Source organism: Chaetodon auriga, chromosome 3 (genome assembly GCF_051107435.1).
Source record: "Chaetodon auriga isolate fChaAug3 chromosome 3, fChaAug3.hap1, whole genome shotgun sequence".
NCBI lineage: Eukaryota > Metazoa > Chordata > Actinopteri > Chaetodontiformes > Chaetodontidae > Chaetodon > Chaetodon auriga.
The window spans coordinates 5,819,710-5,834,600 of record NC_135076.1 but is presented as its reverse complement, the minus strand read 5'-3'; the positions used below and the strand labels follow the sequence as shown (position 1 = coordinate 5,834,600).

Here is a 14,891-nt window from a genome sequence, read left to right as displayed (position 1 = left end):
GGTTCATACTATAAAACTGAGATTTATATAGTCACCCCAGTGATGTTAGTGCAGCAGTGTGATCCCTCACTGGCTTCAAAACCACAACTACTGGAATATACTGGAAAATATGTGACAAGGAGGTAGTTATTCAGGATTATTGACCCTTAGGAAAGGACAAGAATTTTGTTCCTTCACAAGAGGAAACAGGACTTCAAATTGTACTCTGGCCTATGATGGCTTATGCATTGACAATATATGTAAATCTTGTCCTGCAGAATTGTCCAAAGTGGACATAATTCATCAGGAAGCTGGCCTAAAAGTCTGACTCAACCAAGCAGCCAAACTCTCTGTATGTACAGTAGTTACCTAACTCATGGAGAGCTAAAACCGTTACAGGTACAGAGTTTGTCTCTAAAGCACATGTACATCTAACAAGTGTATAACTGCCTCTCCAAAGCATTTATTTGTTTCCAATAACAGCCAGAGCACTTTAACGGCTCTTCTTATCACAGTATTCACAGTGATGGTTTCATTAAGGTTTAAGCAGCATCACAAGTCAACTAAAGCCAACACCTTTGTGTTCTCAGTAGTCAATTATCCAAGAGAATACACCTCACTCTCATAGGCTACTCCTCACACACACACACACACACACACACACACACACACACACACACACACACACGCGTGTGCACGCACACACAGGCACACACGCACACAGGCACAGATGTACACACATGTCACCTGCTGCCAGAGAGTCCTTTCACCATTAAACCAACATGACATTTTCCTGTCCTACAAACCCTACACTCGCACTGATCTCTTATTCATGAGCGGCATTTATTTCAACCTTTTTTAAAATGATTGTGTTAAAAGTCTTGATGTTTCATGTTCCCATCACTTTAGATATTTTTTCTGTGCATTTATCTGACCTTCTTTCCTATAAATATCATCTTTAGACTGTGTGCTACTGTGTGAGGCAGAGATGCTAAGTGAGAACATATTTCCTGCTGCTGAGGCACCAGTAAAAGTCTGTTTGTCATTTTTGAGTTGCAGGAAACTTTGAGGCATCCACTTCAATATACATAACATTTGACTGAAAGGTCCAGTCTGTAGGATTTAGTGGCATCTAGTAGTGAAGTTGCAGACTGCAACCGACTGAATGCCCACTTGCCGCATCAAACAAGCAAAAATGCCAAAGATGCTCTCTAAAGCCAGTGTTTGGTTTGTCCGTTCTGTGCTACTGTTGAAACATGGCAGTGCAACATGGCGGACTCTGTGGAAGAGGACCTGCTCCCTCTCTAGAAATAGAGAGCTCATTTTAAGGTCACAAAAAAACTGTGGTTCTTATTTTCAGGTCATCTTACCCAAATGATAACAAACACTGTGAATATTATATTCAGCTTCTGCCAGTAGATCCTCCTAAATTCAACACACTGGACCTTTAATAGACCTCTTATTTGGAACTGGAATGCATACAACTGTGTATCATTAACATATTTAGTGGTTTATTTAGTGTGTCTGTGGGTTTTGTGACCTAGGCCAAGCATGCAAAACCTGAACGAAAGGGGACCAAAAACTGATCCCCGGGGAACACCACAGGAAACAGGTTCAATCAGGAAGACTGTCTTGATGCTACTGATTCATCCACATTTCTCTCCCCCTCTTCTCCACTTTCTTTACAATCAGCTGATTGTGGCCTTAGCTCTTTCAGTTAAACAAACCACATTTGGCCACAATCTCAATCAGCCAATCATATCATTGCTGCTCAAATCTGTTCCCCTCTCTGTCGCTGTCATTTCAGTGTGAATTGCCATGAATGTCAGGCATTCACATTACCTTTTCATCATCACACACACCTTCAGTCCCCGGAAAATACTTCAACCTGTGCCTCATCGTCAGCGTCCTTCACTTCCAGGCTTTGTGTGCAGCTGCCTCTGCATTGAACAGCACTTCACATCTAAGCCGCTCATCACTCTCTGGCCTCTGCTGCCTCAGCCCTCACATGTGGGCAAGCATCCTCATGGGGCAAAAAATCTGCTTGTCTCATGTCAAACATCATCCATGGTAAAGATTTTAAATGAACCTCATCCTACCATCCCCTAAGTGCAACAAAAAGCATAACCACCTGGGATACTGTGGTTGTTGTGCAGATTAAATGGAACTGGCATTGCTAGCAATCTGAATTCTAATGCAGAAGGAACAATGTGCTGTATGTTAGTATCCCAAATCATTCCCCAGCAACTGTTTTGTTCCCAAGCCATTTCCTTCATTACAGTTGGAAATACAGAGTTCATTGCAAATGCTCTTTCAGGCCCTATCCCAATTTAAGCATGCTTTGCCACATATACTGCAGATAAAGTACTGTCACACTCACAGTACAGTTCAGACTACGTTTGACAAGGGAACTAGATTTTAATATGACTGGAATTGAGGTACATAGAGACAGTAGAGCATCCTTGCTAGTTTACACACACTCATCCTCCAACTAAACAATACTACAAAAGGACATTATGAAGTCTCTTTATTCTGGTCATTAAATTCATTCAGATCTTTGTTGGTGATATACAAGCTTTTGGTCATTGCAGGCTATATAGGTACTTTAATTTAGTGTGGAATCATTACATAATATGTCGGCCTATTACTCAAACAACACTTCCATAACAGTATTGTTTGAAGCATATTGCTTGCAGTGTTGAACTTCATGATTTCAGAATTTGTTTGGGGTGTGTTAATCAAAAGTTTCTAGACCTTGGCTTGCAGCCAAACTCCATATTTTTACTTGTTGTCCTGAGCTGTGTCTGTCTTCTTGTGAAGCAAGCATTGACCATTAGCATCAGTGCTTTATTGTATTAATGGCTGGTGTTTTTTTTTTTTTTTTTTTTTTAAATTCAATCCAACTCAGTTCAATTCAAACAGGCTTTATTGGCATGGGAAACAGCTGTTTATATTACCATATCATATATATATATATATATATACATGAGAAAAATGTACACTTGCAGTTAAATACAAGTTACAACAATATAAACACTGCAACATTTCTTTTTATGAAAGAATCTAAGATGTTTGTTCTGTATATTTGTACAGTAACCATGTCTATGTACAGAGATGAGCACAGTGGAAATGGTCAGTGCAGGAAGACACAGGTGATTGACAGTCTTCATGGTGCTTGTGTTCCACTGGACATCCTTTTCCGGTCACAAATCTTGCTGCACATTGCTGTATTTTGCCCAGCAGATATGGAAATTTTTGGTTATTAACCATTTTTTCAAAGTCTTTTTGGGTGGTTGGAATCCGTGGGTAGTATCCGTCTCTGATGTCTTGGTACAGTTGGCAGGCAGTTAAGAAGTGCAGCTCGGTTTCCACCTCCTGCTGTGTGCAGTGGGCGCACAGTCTTTATTCTCTTCACAGCGAGGCTGTGCTCACTGAGTCTATACCTAGTCAAGGATTTCTTTATTTGGTTTGGCCACAGCGGTCAGATAATCTGCCACTGAGTGTTCTTTCTTAGGGGCAAATAGCAGTGAGTTTGCTCTGGGGTTTGGTTGATTTTTTCAGGGTGTCAAATAGCTTTTCTTTTATACTCTTATAATTTGGTTTCATCTAATGGGGTTTCTGCCTGGGGGCTTCAAGAACCAGCTGGCTGAGGAGGCTTGACTCTCTGTAGGTGAGGGCTTTGTTATGGAGCATGCCACGGTCCCTGTCTTTGAGGTGTTTTCTCTCTGTCTCTCATTGTTTTTTTTGGAGGGTTCCTCCCCAGTGTCTGACTGAAGACTTTGCCCTCAGGTTCAACAGCATCAGCCAGTGAACCGCAGACACAGCAGTGAAAGAGAGAGCGAGGAAGAGAGTGAAGGAGAGAATTGGAAATGAGACGCGTAAACTAGTGGAGGAAGCAGATGAAGATGGACAAGGAAGGGACGAGAGATGCAAATGTGTTGAGAAGAAAGGAGTGAAAAAGAAAGGAGAGCAGAGGTGCCAGCAGATGTAACAGAATAACAGCATTTAATCTTAAGTTCTTCAGAGTGGAACTGAGTGAGACGACCTAAGAAGTATGGAGTGAGCAGCAGATGCTAAGTGGTTATTATTATTATTATTATTATTATTATTATTATTATTATTATTATTATTATTATTATTATTATGGTAATTATACAGAGGTTGTCTGGTAGCTGGAGAGGTGCCAGTTCACTTCCGGGGCACTGCCAAGGTGGCCTTGAGCCAAGCAACTAACCATTCAGGGTGCTGGGCTGTGGCGATCCAACACTCTGACATCTCTCCACATCAGTTGCTTGGATAGGTTTCTCTGAGTATGTGTGTGTAGTAATCAGAGTTTAAAGATGATTTTCCCCCACGGAAGATGAAAACAGGAATACTTCTTCTAAGTCTTCTTATGCCCAACTCTACTTATATTGTGTAACTTAAAAATAGCAACATCAGGCAGATTTTTTAGGTGGCAGGAGTGAAAATTAGTCATCCTCAACATTTGTTGTGTAATGGCTTCAGAATGATAAACAGTTAAATCCAAAATAGGATGTAGGCTCTGCAGGATGATTTTTTTTTTTTGCTCAAATGGCTTAATGAATAGTGTGTATACCTGCTGTAAATGGGAGAAAAAAGTGTTAAAAGCCTACACTGTGGCCACTTAAGTTCAAATATTACTAAGCAGAATTAGTAAAATAAATAAATAAATACATGGATGAAGAGAACAGGTGACAGCTTCTTCCATTTTTCCAACATGTGGAAACCAGTATTGTTCCTATTATTAATAATCTTTCTGAAAAATGACTTGTGCCGGTTTAATTTCTGAGTTAAAGCTAAATAATTATCCTTCATAGACGTCAAGATGTTTCTGTAGTACTACAAGATATTAACATGCACCTTTTCAGAGAACTTCTAGAGAGTTGTGACAGAATTTTGGCTACATCAGGAAGATGTCTGCTGTCAAAAAAATAAATAAGCTATCTCATGATGCCACATTGAGCACAGATAGTTTGCTGGATGTGAGTCCAAATTATGACCCTCGTTATAAGTGGGCACAGTCGCATGCTGAGAGAATCACAAAGGTTGTTTTAGCCTTTTTTGTGTTTTTCCTACAAGAATTGGTCACCAAAAACAGTTTTGCTTCAATATAAAGAAATTTATCTGTGGCTCTTTCAGTAAAAAGTCGTGATTTCTGTTGAACTTCTTTATTTATTATATTCTTTGTTCTGTATATCAGAACCAGTAGCAGTCCACACGCAGCATACGGTCAGTGGAAAAGGCCATTCTCTGACAATCTGTTTCTAAGGCTAAATATGTCTGTAGCCATTTGGTGCAGTTTTCCCAACATTACACATTTACAACAGTTTACTGTACTGCTGTCCCAACCATCACATCATCATCATCATCATCATCATCATCATCATCATCACATGGGACACTGATGGACTCAAAAGAGAATTTCATATCAAAAAGCAACATATAGTCTCTCCGGAAGTAAAATTAGAATCTCAAATATTCAACATTCAAAATAATCTGAACAAATTTTTACAGAAATATGTAAAGTTATTGGTCCAGCCACAAACCTGAACTCTCTGGAGTCAGAAAGCAGTGAGTTTACTGAGCAAATGAACACTGTATTTACAAAAGTACTGTGTTGGGGTATTTAAATTACAGGCCACTCTGAAATCATCATTATGTTGTCTCAAACTAATTTACTCTCAACCTAAAAACTGTAAATATACCTCTTAAAGGTAATTACTACACCCCGAGGAAACAAAACAATGTTAATGCAACTTACAGTGCAACTTGTTTTTTTTTCTTTGCCAACACATGCTAACATGTTCATTTCTTTGTAGTGCAAAATTTGTGAGCAAGCAATGTCAGTTTGTACTTAACAAGTGAACAAAAACTGTAAAAGCAAAAGCACCAAGCTGATTGTACAGTGAGCGATCTGTGGGATCTCTTCAGCGATAGAGACACATGCTGGGGCTCTGATACAGGTACATGTAGGCGTCACAAAAGAGACGCTTGGCCACACCTTCCATGTCTCGAGGCACCTGATTGGCCAGCTCCGCTGGAGACATTTTCAGGTACATGCTGACCTCAGGGCAGGCATTAACCTCTGGGATGTTGAAGCCGTCACTCTCTCCTGAAAACAACACACAGCTGAGCAAGAGTACATGTACAAATTGTGCATGCGATGAGACGATGCAGAAAACAGAGCACTCACCTTGTCTGTCTGCCATGCTGTCAAAGAAGATCCAGTCTTGGCTGTTTGGCCCATATTTGATGAAGGACACGTAGTGGCTGGTCTCAATGCAGAGCACAGCGAACAGCTCCAGCTTTTCCCTGGTCAGAGTGTGAGATATCCCATGGCCCACGTAACCCTTTGGGATCTCCAGAGGAGCTCGGTGATGGGACCGGCGTTGAGGATGAGTGTGCACCTAGAAAAAACACATCGTATGAGTTGCAACTAATGATGACTAACAACATTACATCATTATTATCATTAAGAGAATGTTTGCTATTTTCTAATCAATAAATGACTCAAACATTAAATTGATTATCAAAATGGTTGTCTATTAATTTTCTATCGATTGGCAGCACTACATACTATACCCAGCAATCTATCAGAGGGCATGGACGTGATGTCACCATATGCAAAGATTTATGTTAGTCAGCATCTACCCTTGAGATTTGTGTGTAAAAAAAAAAAAAGTAAGAAAGACTTTCTGCACAAACATATTTAGCACAAAGAATTCAGCAACAGCGTTTTATAGACTGCTTGGGGCTAACAGGAACAGAAGCTAACTGAAGTGAATGCTCTCTTGTATTTTTTCAATGAGACATGTAATATAACCAAATTATCTTTACATCTGTGAGGGCAGGATTATTATTTGAACACCTGCAATTCTGATCAGGATGTAGCCTCAGATGTTTGACTAATGATTGTTTTTTGTACAATGGAGTGTTGATTCAGATAGCTTTTACTATTTCAAATATAAGCTCTACCCCTTAATAGCAGCTGGTAGAGCAGCGATGAGGTGGCTTGTTTCATGTGAAAAGGTGACATCAATCCATGCCCTTTGTACTCAGCCAGCCTTTCATTAATGCTAAAGACAGACAAAGATGTGCCTCAGATGTGCAGACAATAATATTAACAGCACCTGAGTTGAACACGTCTTGCAGAAGATTTTGAATCCCGTATGGCTGAAAAGAGGATCTTTAAAACAGTCGGCGCACTCTTCCTGAGCCAATTTTCCACACAGCATGCACTGCTGGGGGCCTGAAACACACACGGCATGTTGTATCCACTGTGTCCATTCGTGTTAAATCATGTCAGTCCACGTGTGCTGCCTGTGTTTGTGTGTAACAGTACCTTCAGAGAGCAGGTCAGTGATGTCCAGCTCCAGAGAGGGAATAATCTTGTCAAACATCTTGAATTTCTTCCCAAAACGAGGCATCTGGAGGATGAGGCAGGACGGCGCCTGCGATAATAAGACAACGAAATAAGAGGATCAGAGAGAATACACAAAAACGAAGTCACTCCAGGAGGTGAGATCTGCAGGGAAAACTGTCCAACAGAGCCACCTACTGGAGAATCAACCTCAACAGGTGGAAATCATCAGATAAACTGAGCAAAAAGATGAAGCAAACAAGTTTTATATGGGTTACACAGACCCATGTCAAGCTGATATAGCAGCATAAACACTAACATTAGATCTAGGAATATGCTGGTACTGAAACAAATTTTTGATTATTGGTTAGGTGATCCATAGCAAATCAAGAATCATAGTTTGATTAGCCATGCTCTTAGGAGAGCTGGCAACTGAATCACCACCTCTATAGGCCATCCAGTAAGGCAACCCACCTGAGCTACTACTATTGTTGGGTAAAAGCGTTATCTGAGAGCAGCCTATGATCGAATTTATGGACAACAATGATTAATCAGTTGGAACATAGTGAAAATGGTAACTAGAAGTTTAATTAACTCTCAGTATAACCTGTTCAAAAGAGAAATTGTAAAAATGACCTTTTTGTAGAACATCATTCTAATGCTAATCACTAGAACAAACAGCACAAACGTTAGCATTACAGTATATGAAGAGTGTAAGTAAAATCAGTGTGATTTCACCTCTGCCAGCTTTAGTCCTGCACTGTGGAAAGAATGTTCCAGCAGCTGCTGGACTGTAGGCAACACCAGGCTGTGATTCTGGTCCAGGAAGATCTGATAACAGTAGCTCTCCTGCACTTTACCACCTGCGGAGCTAAATGGGACAGGGACAGAAATGAGTGTAACTTTATTCAAAGCTTTACTGTACTCAAGGTATGGATGGAGTGAGAAATAGTTTTTAGCTGTAATGTTATAACTGTACAGTTTGAGGAGAGGGTCCAGTGCAAGGATGTGGTGCATGATGACAGTGAGGAACTCCTCTGGATCTGAAAGACAAAGACGACAGTCACTTTAAACCAGAGGACAAATCAGCTGTTTCAAAGCTTCCAGATCAAACTGACCCTTCTCATCTGTGGTGAAGGAGTGACTGTAGCCGTGTTTCTGCAGCTGCTGCCGGAGCTTCATGATGTGTCGCCCTTCAACAAAACCCTTACTGCAAAGAACATACAGTGCAGAGGTCAGGACGCATGCACGGAACATTTACACATCATTAAACGACCACGAAAATAATTCAGTGTCCTCCAAAATACATAAAAGCACACACCTGCGGAGGGGGTTCACAATTTCATGGAGCAATGTGTTCTGAATTGGGGCATCTTGAGGATCTGTTGTTTTAAACAGCATGGAGTCCAACACAGAGGAGCAGGAAAACAAGCTGAAAACAGAGACAACATGCAAGTATTTCACTTGATTTCCTACATTGCGAGGACACAGTTTTAACTCCTTTCAGTGTGCTATAAAATACATAGAGAAATGTGAAAACTAGCTTGAGAATACTAATCAAGTACAGTAAACAAAGCCCTCAGTGCATTCATTAAAATGCACAGTTTACAGCTAAAAGAAGCCCACAGCCTTCATGAGCTATGCTGTGAAAAAATCAAATTCATTTTTAACGATCAAACACAAATTCAGTGATATAGAAGATGCAAATTTGCTTGTTTCTTGTGTTAAAAACTCCTTTGACACTGATGAATCCTTGCATGCAACACTGAAAATGGGCCTTGCTTAACAACTAAAATACCACTGGCTATAGTATAACTAGCACTTTGAACTACACAGCACACAGCTGTTGGGACTGTCAGTATTTGAAACATTGATGTGATTTGGACAACTGTCTATGAAAATGCATCATTCCTTGTCATATGTTCATCCTCCTGACCTGAAGAGGGCAGCATCCATGTAGCAGGAGTTGCAGTGGCCTTGGATCCCCCTCATTCGTCCAATCAAAATCTGGTTAACCTGCTCCGCGCTGATAGGAGGAACAGTCTCCAGCTTCCCTGTGCTGTGCTCTGTCTCTCTCTCTAAGGTAACACACAAACACACACATCATTATGTAGGTAAACATAAAACCAGAACACATTACACAATCTGCACGTCCAGCCGGTGATGACTGCTGATGCAGGGTTGCCCCCTGCTGGTCACACAACTAGACAAGTTGGCAAATGCAGCATGCTGCTTTGACTGTGACGGTCATTTGAGAAACATGAAACATACAACATGTTTATTCTGTGCTGTATATACTATGTTGCTAAAAACATGACACTCCTGTGTACTCACTTCACTAAGTGTATTTTTGATCTAAGGCTGTTTTTCCTGCTTGGTCCCTCTGTGTTTCCAGCTTTAAAGCGTGGTTCACTACGTTTGGTGTGGAGAAACTTGACTGGCCTGCACAGAGAGCTGACCTCAACCCCACTGGTTTTGGAACGATGCGTTCAACAGTCTCTGTGCAAATGTGCAGGTAATCGCGCACTTTTGGCCATACAGTCAGAGGGGGATCACAGAGTAAGTCACAATGTCATCACAATATGTTGCAGACAATGATGACGGCATCATGATACAGGGATTCTGTGATATTTGACACATTGGAAGACAATCATCTACAATGCATTACAAGGCCAGTATAACTGAAAAATCAAAAATGAACCTGAAAAGGCAAAAAGCAGAAGTTTATCAGTCACTCTGCTGCCTCCAGCACCACTGTGCTGACTGCCCACTCTATTAAAAACATCCTTATATGGGATTTCAGCAAATAACATTACAAAAACTGTGAACATCAGTTATTCAAGACTAAAAAGAAATGAGTTGATCAATCTTGTTCTGACCTGTGTCTTCCTGTTTTGGCATCCTCTCGCTGTGATTGGCCGATGTGCTCTGAAATCGAGAGTCAGGGCGGCAGGAGGCCAGCTTCACAAACAGAGCTCTCTTGGGGGGACAAACAAAGAAGCGCTCGCTTTTGAAGGTACCATCGCTCACTCCTTTGTCTTCCTCCTGGATATCAATATACACAGAAGAATGATATCATTACATTCGAGATGAAATGAAAGGAAAAGAGGAACACTTAACTATGGCTTAGAACTACTCTGGACAATGACCTGTAACAGGAAGTGAATCAACAGCAGACCTGTGAGATTTTTTGCAAGATGATGTGTTTCCATAATTGTGTATATTACATATTTCAATGAGACTTTCATCTGCACAGTAACATGTCAGTAGAAACATTACCAGCTCTAGTCCAGCCATGATTTCCTGTCGATCAGGTAGAGTGCCGATCCAGCGGATGATTCCATATGAACTGCCTGCACCCAAAGTCACCTCTACCAGAGAGTTCACACTCAGATCCATGTACAGATAGTCAGTGTTTAGCTCCTCTGGGGGTGTGTCAATGTCCATGCTCTCTGGCTCTACAGTGAAGAACATATTTGGGTGAGATTCAATACAAAGCGGGAAACAGCTTCACGCATCATCATGTAAAGAGCTGCTCAAACCTGCGGGCACCTCCCCTTTAGCAACCAACTGTATTGGAACTTCAATTTCTCCCCCTCTCTTTCCATTCTCATCTGTGTCCTGAAAACAGCAACAAATAAAAATGATGAATGTCCTGTAAATTGTGACTTTGTACCAAAAGAAGTGAGGAATTTCAATGAAATCTGAAGGTCTGGTTGTATCATAGAACTCAAAGATGAGCAGGAGCATACAAACTGTGGCAGCATGGTGTTTGATGGCCATGAGTAAAAATGATTTTGAATATTTTTAAGCACTGCCTTAAACACAGTCCATATAAAGGATGCCAGAACAGTAGGTGTGGCAGGTTGAATCAACAGTTATCTGCTGGGCTGAGTCACAGAGGAGGTTGGTTTAACAATACCAGAGGGGTTGTAGATTTAAATATCTTACATTTGAACACTTTTAAGACCTTTTCACAATTAATCACAGCAAATATAGGAAATGTCCATTTGTTATTATTGAATTAATAAAAAATCCTGCATTTTAAAACAAAATTTAAAGGAGCAAAGCATCACATTTAACTCTTTTGAGTCAATTTGTAGCATTATTTGTTCTTTCTTTTTTTTCCTTTGGACCACTTAAGCTAAACAAATGAAATATTACTTACCGTGGAGATCCGAACAGTATGTTGTCCCCCGTTTTCTTGCACATCCACCACCATTCCATGGCGACATTTGTTACTGATGAAGAAAGTGACTCTGTCGCCTGGGAGTAGCTCCTCTGTTTCTAGCTGTGGGGAGGGCTCAGGGATGGAGGGCGACAATGGGCTGGAAACTGCAGGCCTGAGTTTGGAGAATGGGGCAAAAATGCCACAATCTTTCGCACAGGAGAAGAGGGCTTTAGATCGGTAGGACCCGTTAGTATTTCCCTTCCCCTTGTCTGCTCCCTGAGAGAAACACAGCAGCACCCCTGAATTAATGCCATGCACGCTCTCAACTCCATGTCTCTATAAATTAAACTGTACATTTCGCTGTTAGTTAGAATCTGTTTTTCAAATATAAACATGTAGCACAGTGTGTGCTGAGTGACGTGTTAAAGTTGAAAGAAAAACTGCATTGACCCAAGTGTTTCAAAATTACCTCACATACATGGCATGTCTATATTATGATTTATTGTTACTTATATATCAGATATATCTGTGATAAGCTATGGTGGGTCAATATGTTAGTGAGGTCACTTGCGTTTTGTTTGCTAACATTCTAGAAACATCTGCCTGCACGTCCCCAAAAAGTGGAGGTGCTCATAGCTCCGAAAAAATATGACTGAATGTGGTGTTTTGCACCCTAAATTGTGTTTCGAAAATGCAGTTTTCCTTGGTGCACCGTTCCACTGGACTACTTCCTACTGAAGAAACAGTCCCTGTGTAAAGCAACATTACCCTGAACAACAGGATCAGCTTCTGGAAAGAAATGTGGCTGTAATTTGTCAGTGATGTGAGCGACAGGTAGCAGCAGGGAGATAAAACAATTGTTTTCTAATTTGGTGGCACCAACACTTTAAAGTCCTACCTGCAGTTCAATGCCAAAGAACGTTCCTGATATAGGATAGGAAATTGTTGGCTCTGTCAGTCTTCCAATGTAGCGAATGATGCCTCCTAATTTCTGTCCTCCTTCGTCCACGGTCACTGCAGTGCCCTTGGTGAGTCCCAGAGCTGCCTGCAGAGCATCTTTGTCTCTGAAGCCCCTCAGCCTCTCTGCGTCCTCAGGCATGGCCAGCAGCAGTTCAGCTTCCTCTGCACTCAGCTCCTCCATGCTGCTCACCTCTATGTCATAATCTAAGGTAGTATATGAGCTCACGAAGAAGACGGGCAGCCTTGTGGGCGAATGGCATCTTCCGATTTCCCTTCTGTGTGTGTTCTTACTGATGTAGCATATGCAGCCAGCATTGATGCTTTTTGGGAATTCAGGTTTTCTTGTTACGATGAAGTACAGGTTGTCTGCTGACGTCATGTTGCGACAGGAAACTGTACAGAAACATACACAAATACAGGAAAACATACACACACACACACACACACACACACACACACAGTGTACATACACAGGTGTTACTACCATAACAATAAGCCTGTTAGCAGCTAAGCTAAAACTAGCTACAACACTGAACACACCAACTGTCGTTAAACTGAAACCATAGCAAACGTTACATGTAACGTCAACACAACAACTTTAGTTCACACTGTTTTCCTTACTTCCTCAAGCACGTGTGACAAACTTAGCACTAGTTAGCGTTACCTTAAGTTGTTGAGCAACTTAAAAGTTTGCTTTCTGTTGTTCTCTTCGCTCCTTTTGGTTTATGTCAACAGCAGCTGCTTTAAGTTTCACTTCCCCTTTCATTTCATTTCAGAGCGGCGTCATCGGCATTTAACTCTCCTCTCATGGACACGTCAGCAACTTATCTTATCTTATAATGTACCTCTTCCAAAGAGTTCATTAATGTTATGAAGCTCAACAGGGTTGTTTTTGTTATGCTGTTTTCGAATTACTTGACAGCCAGCAGCAAATCGTTCTATTTGACAGGAGACAAAGGTCCCTCAGTACAGTCTTACAGGCAACTAATGAGCGGATTTAGTCACGTGGTAACGTACTCTCTTTAAGTCTGGTTAAACTTGAATGTGAATGCTGGAATACAAAGCATTTCAACTTTGTCAGGAAAGTCCCAGCCACTGTGTCACCAGCTACTGTGTCACAAGAGCAGAAACAACTCAGTTGGGATGACCCAGAGGTAACAGGTGAGTGGTGTGTGCTCACTTATGACAAAGCATTGTATCCAGGAATAATCCTTGTCACAGATGAAACCGACGTTCAAGTGAAATGCATGCACCATGCCGGAATAACCAAAAACAGGTTCTTCTGGCCTCTACAGGAGGATGTACTGTGGTATCCATTTGATGATGTGCTTGAGCTCATCCCGCCTCCTCAGTCCGTGACAGAACGTGATTCACGTCACATGCAAATTCATGAAGAGATCTGGGCAAGACTGTTTGACTAAAGGATGAAAGAACCACAAATAGCAGGAACAACAGATGAGATAAAACAAGAGACCATCAACATTCATATTCATTCATCAAACTTATTAGTTCAGAGTTTAGTGAACGGTGAATTTCCAGATTTTAGAGCAGACAGCAATGTACTTTTTTTTGTTTTTACTGCTGATACTGCAGATGACAGATTCATTCTATTAAAGCCTGTGAAAAACATATGAAATTATTTTAATGTTAACGTTTATAGTAAAGAGTGTAACTGCGTTGTCATGTTAATTGTTGCATTGTTACACAGATTCCAGTTTTCCAGATTTTGTATGCAGCATTCAGCCTGTGCTGTTGTTCTTCATGTTTTCTTCTCATAAGACAGACCCATTCTAAATGTATTTTTAAACAATGTTGAATATTATGTACCTAATGATATGTTTCTTTCCTCTTGTTTGTTTTAATGAATTAAAATCAATTTGAATTTGATTAAATGTTGTCATTCATTCAGCCTTGTTTCAGTGTGTTCAACCCTGTTACTTGATACAGTGTCATACATTTTTTGATAATAATAACAAATATTAGATAAGTGTTTATTGAACTGTATGCAAAGTTTAGAGGACAAGTGGAAAATATACCAAAGCCTGATCTAATGTTCATTTTAAAGTATATTTTCATGATTTATGAAGACCGCTTGTACATTAAGTTGCAATATCTTCCTTGACAGTCAAATTATTATTATTTAGAATCAAATAAAATATACTTACATAAGTTATTTTACAAAAGGGACAGGTGATTACCAAGACACTGGAAGAATAAGTTTGAATATGTTTTGGAATATGGTGTTTAATTTAAAACAACCTAAGTGACAAAGAAAATCCTAATAATGTTTTAGATTTCATGCCTAAGGTGGGAAAACATATATTTTCTCAGAGGTTCAAACAGTCCTTCATCAGATGCCATGCTCAGAAACACAGTTTTTTGTGGTATATTTTTCAGTAA

General features: G+C 40.5%; 1 protein-coding gene across 1 annotated transcript; it reads right to left on the bottom strand.

Moving 5' to 3' along the window:
* Positions 1-5,155: 5,155 nt before the first annotated feature.
* On the bottom strand, positions 5,156-13,453 carry cyldl (cylindromatosis (turban tumor syndrome), like). The gene is made up of 15 exons (XM_076727081.1): positions 13,156-13,453; positions 12,430-12,884; positions 11,529-11,807; positions 10,903-10,981; positions 10,640-10,818; positions 10,240-10,405; positions 9,297-9,438; positions 8,682-8,792; positions 8,479-8,570; positions 8,340-8,403; positions 8,099-8,231; positions 7,343-7,451; positions 7,131-7,249; positions 6,194-6,407; positions 5,156-6,112 (listed from the first exon to the last, which is right to left on the bottom strand). The coding sequence occupies exons 2-15, from the start codon at positions 12,868-12,870 to the stop codon at positions 5,928-5,930; spliced, it is 2,313 nt and encodes a 770-aa protein (XP_076583196.1). The 5' UTR covers positions 12,871-12,884; positions 13,156-13,453; the 3' UTR covers positions 5,156-5,927.
* Between the last annotated feature and the right edge of the window lie 1,438 nt (positions 13,454-14,891).

What these genes read in the sequence shown, in the direction of transcription:
- cyldl (XM_076727081.1), bottom strand. Translation starts at nt 12,870, where the DNA reads ATGACGTCAGCAGACAACCTGTACTTCATCGTAACAAGAAAACCTGAA. An exon ending in ATGGATGCTGCCCTCTTCAG is followed by an intron (nt 8,793 to 9,296) that starts GTCAGGAGGATG and finishes CTCTGTTTTCAG; the next exon opens with CTTGTTTTCCTGCTCCTCTG. An exon ending in CTTCACCACAGATGAGAAGG is followed by an intron (nt 8,404 to 8,478) that starts GTCAGTTTGATC and finishes TTTGTCTTTCAG; the next exon opens with ATCCAGAGGAGTTCCTCACT.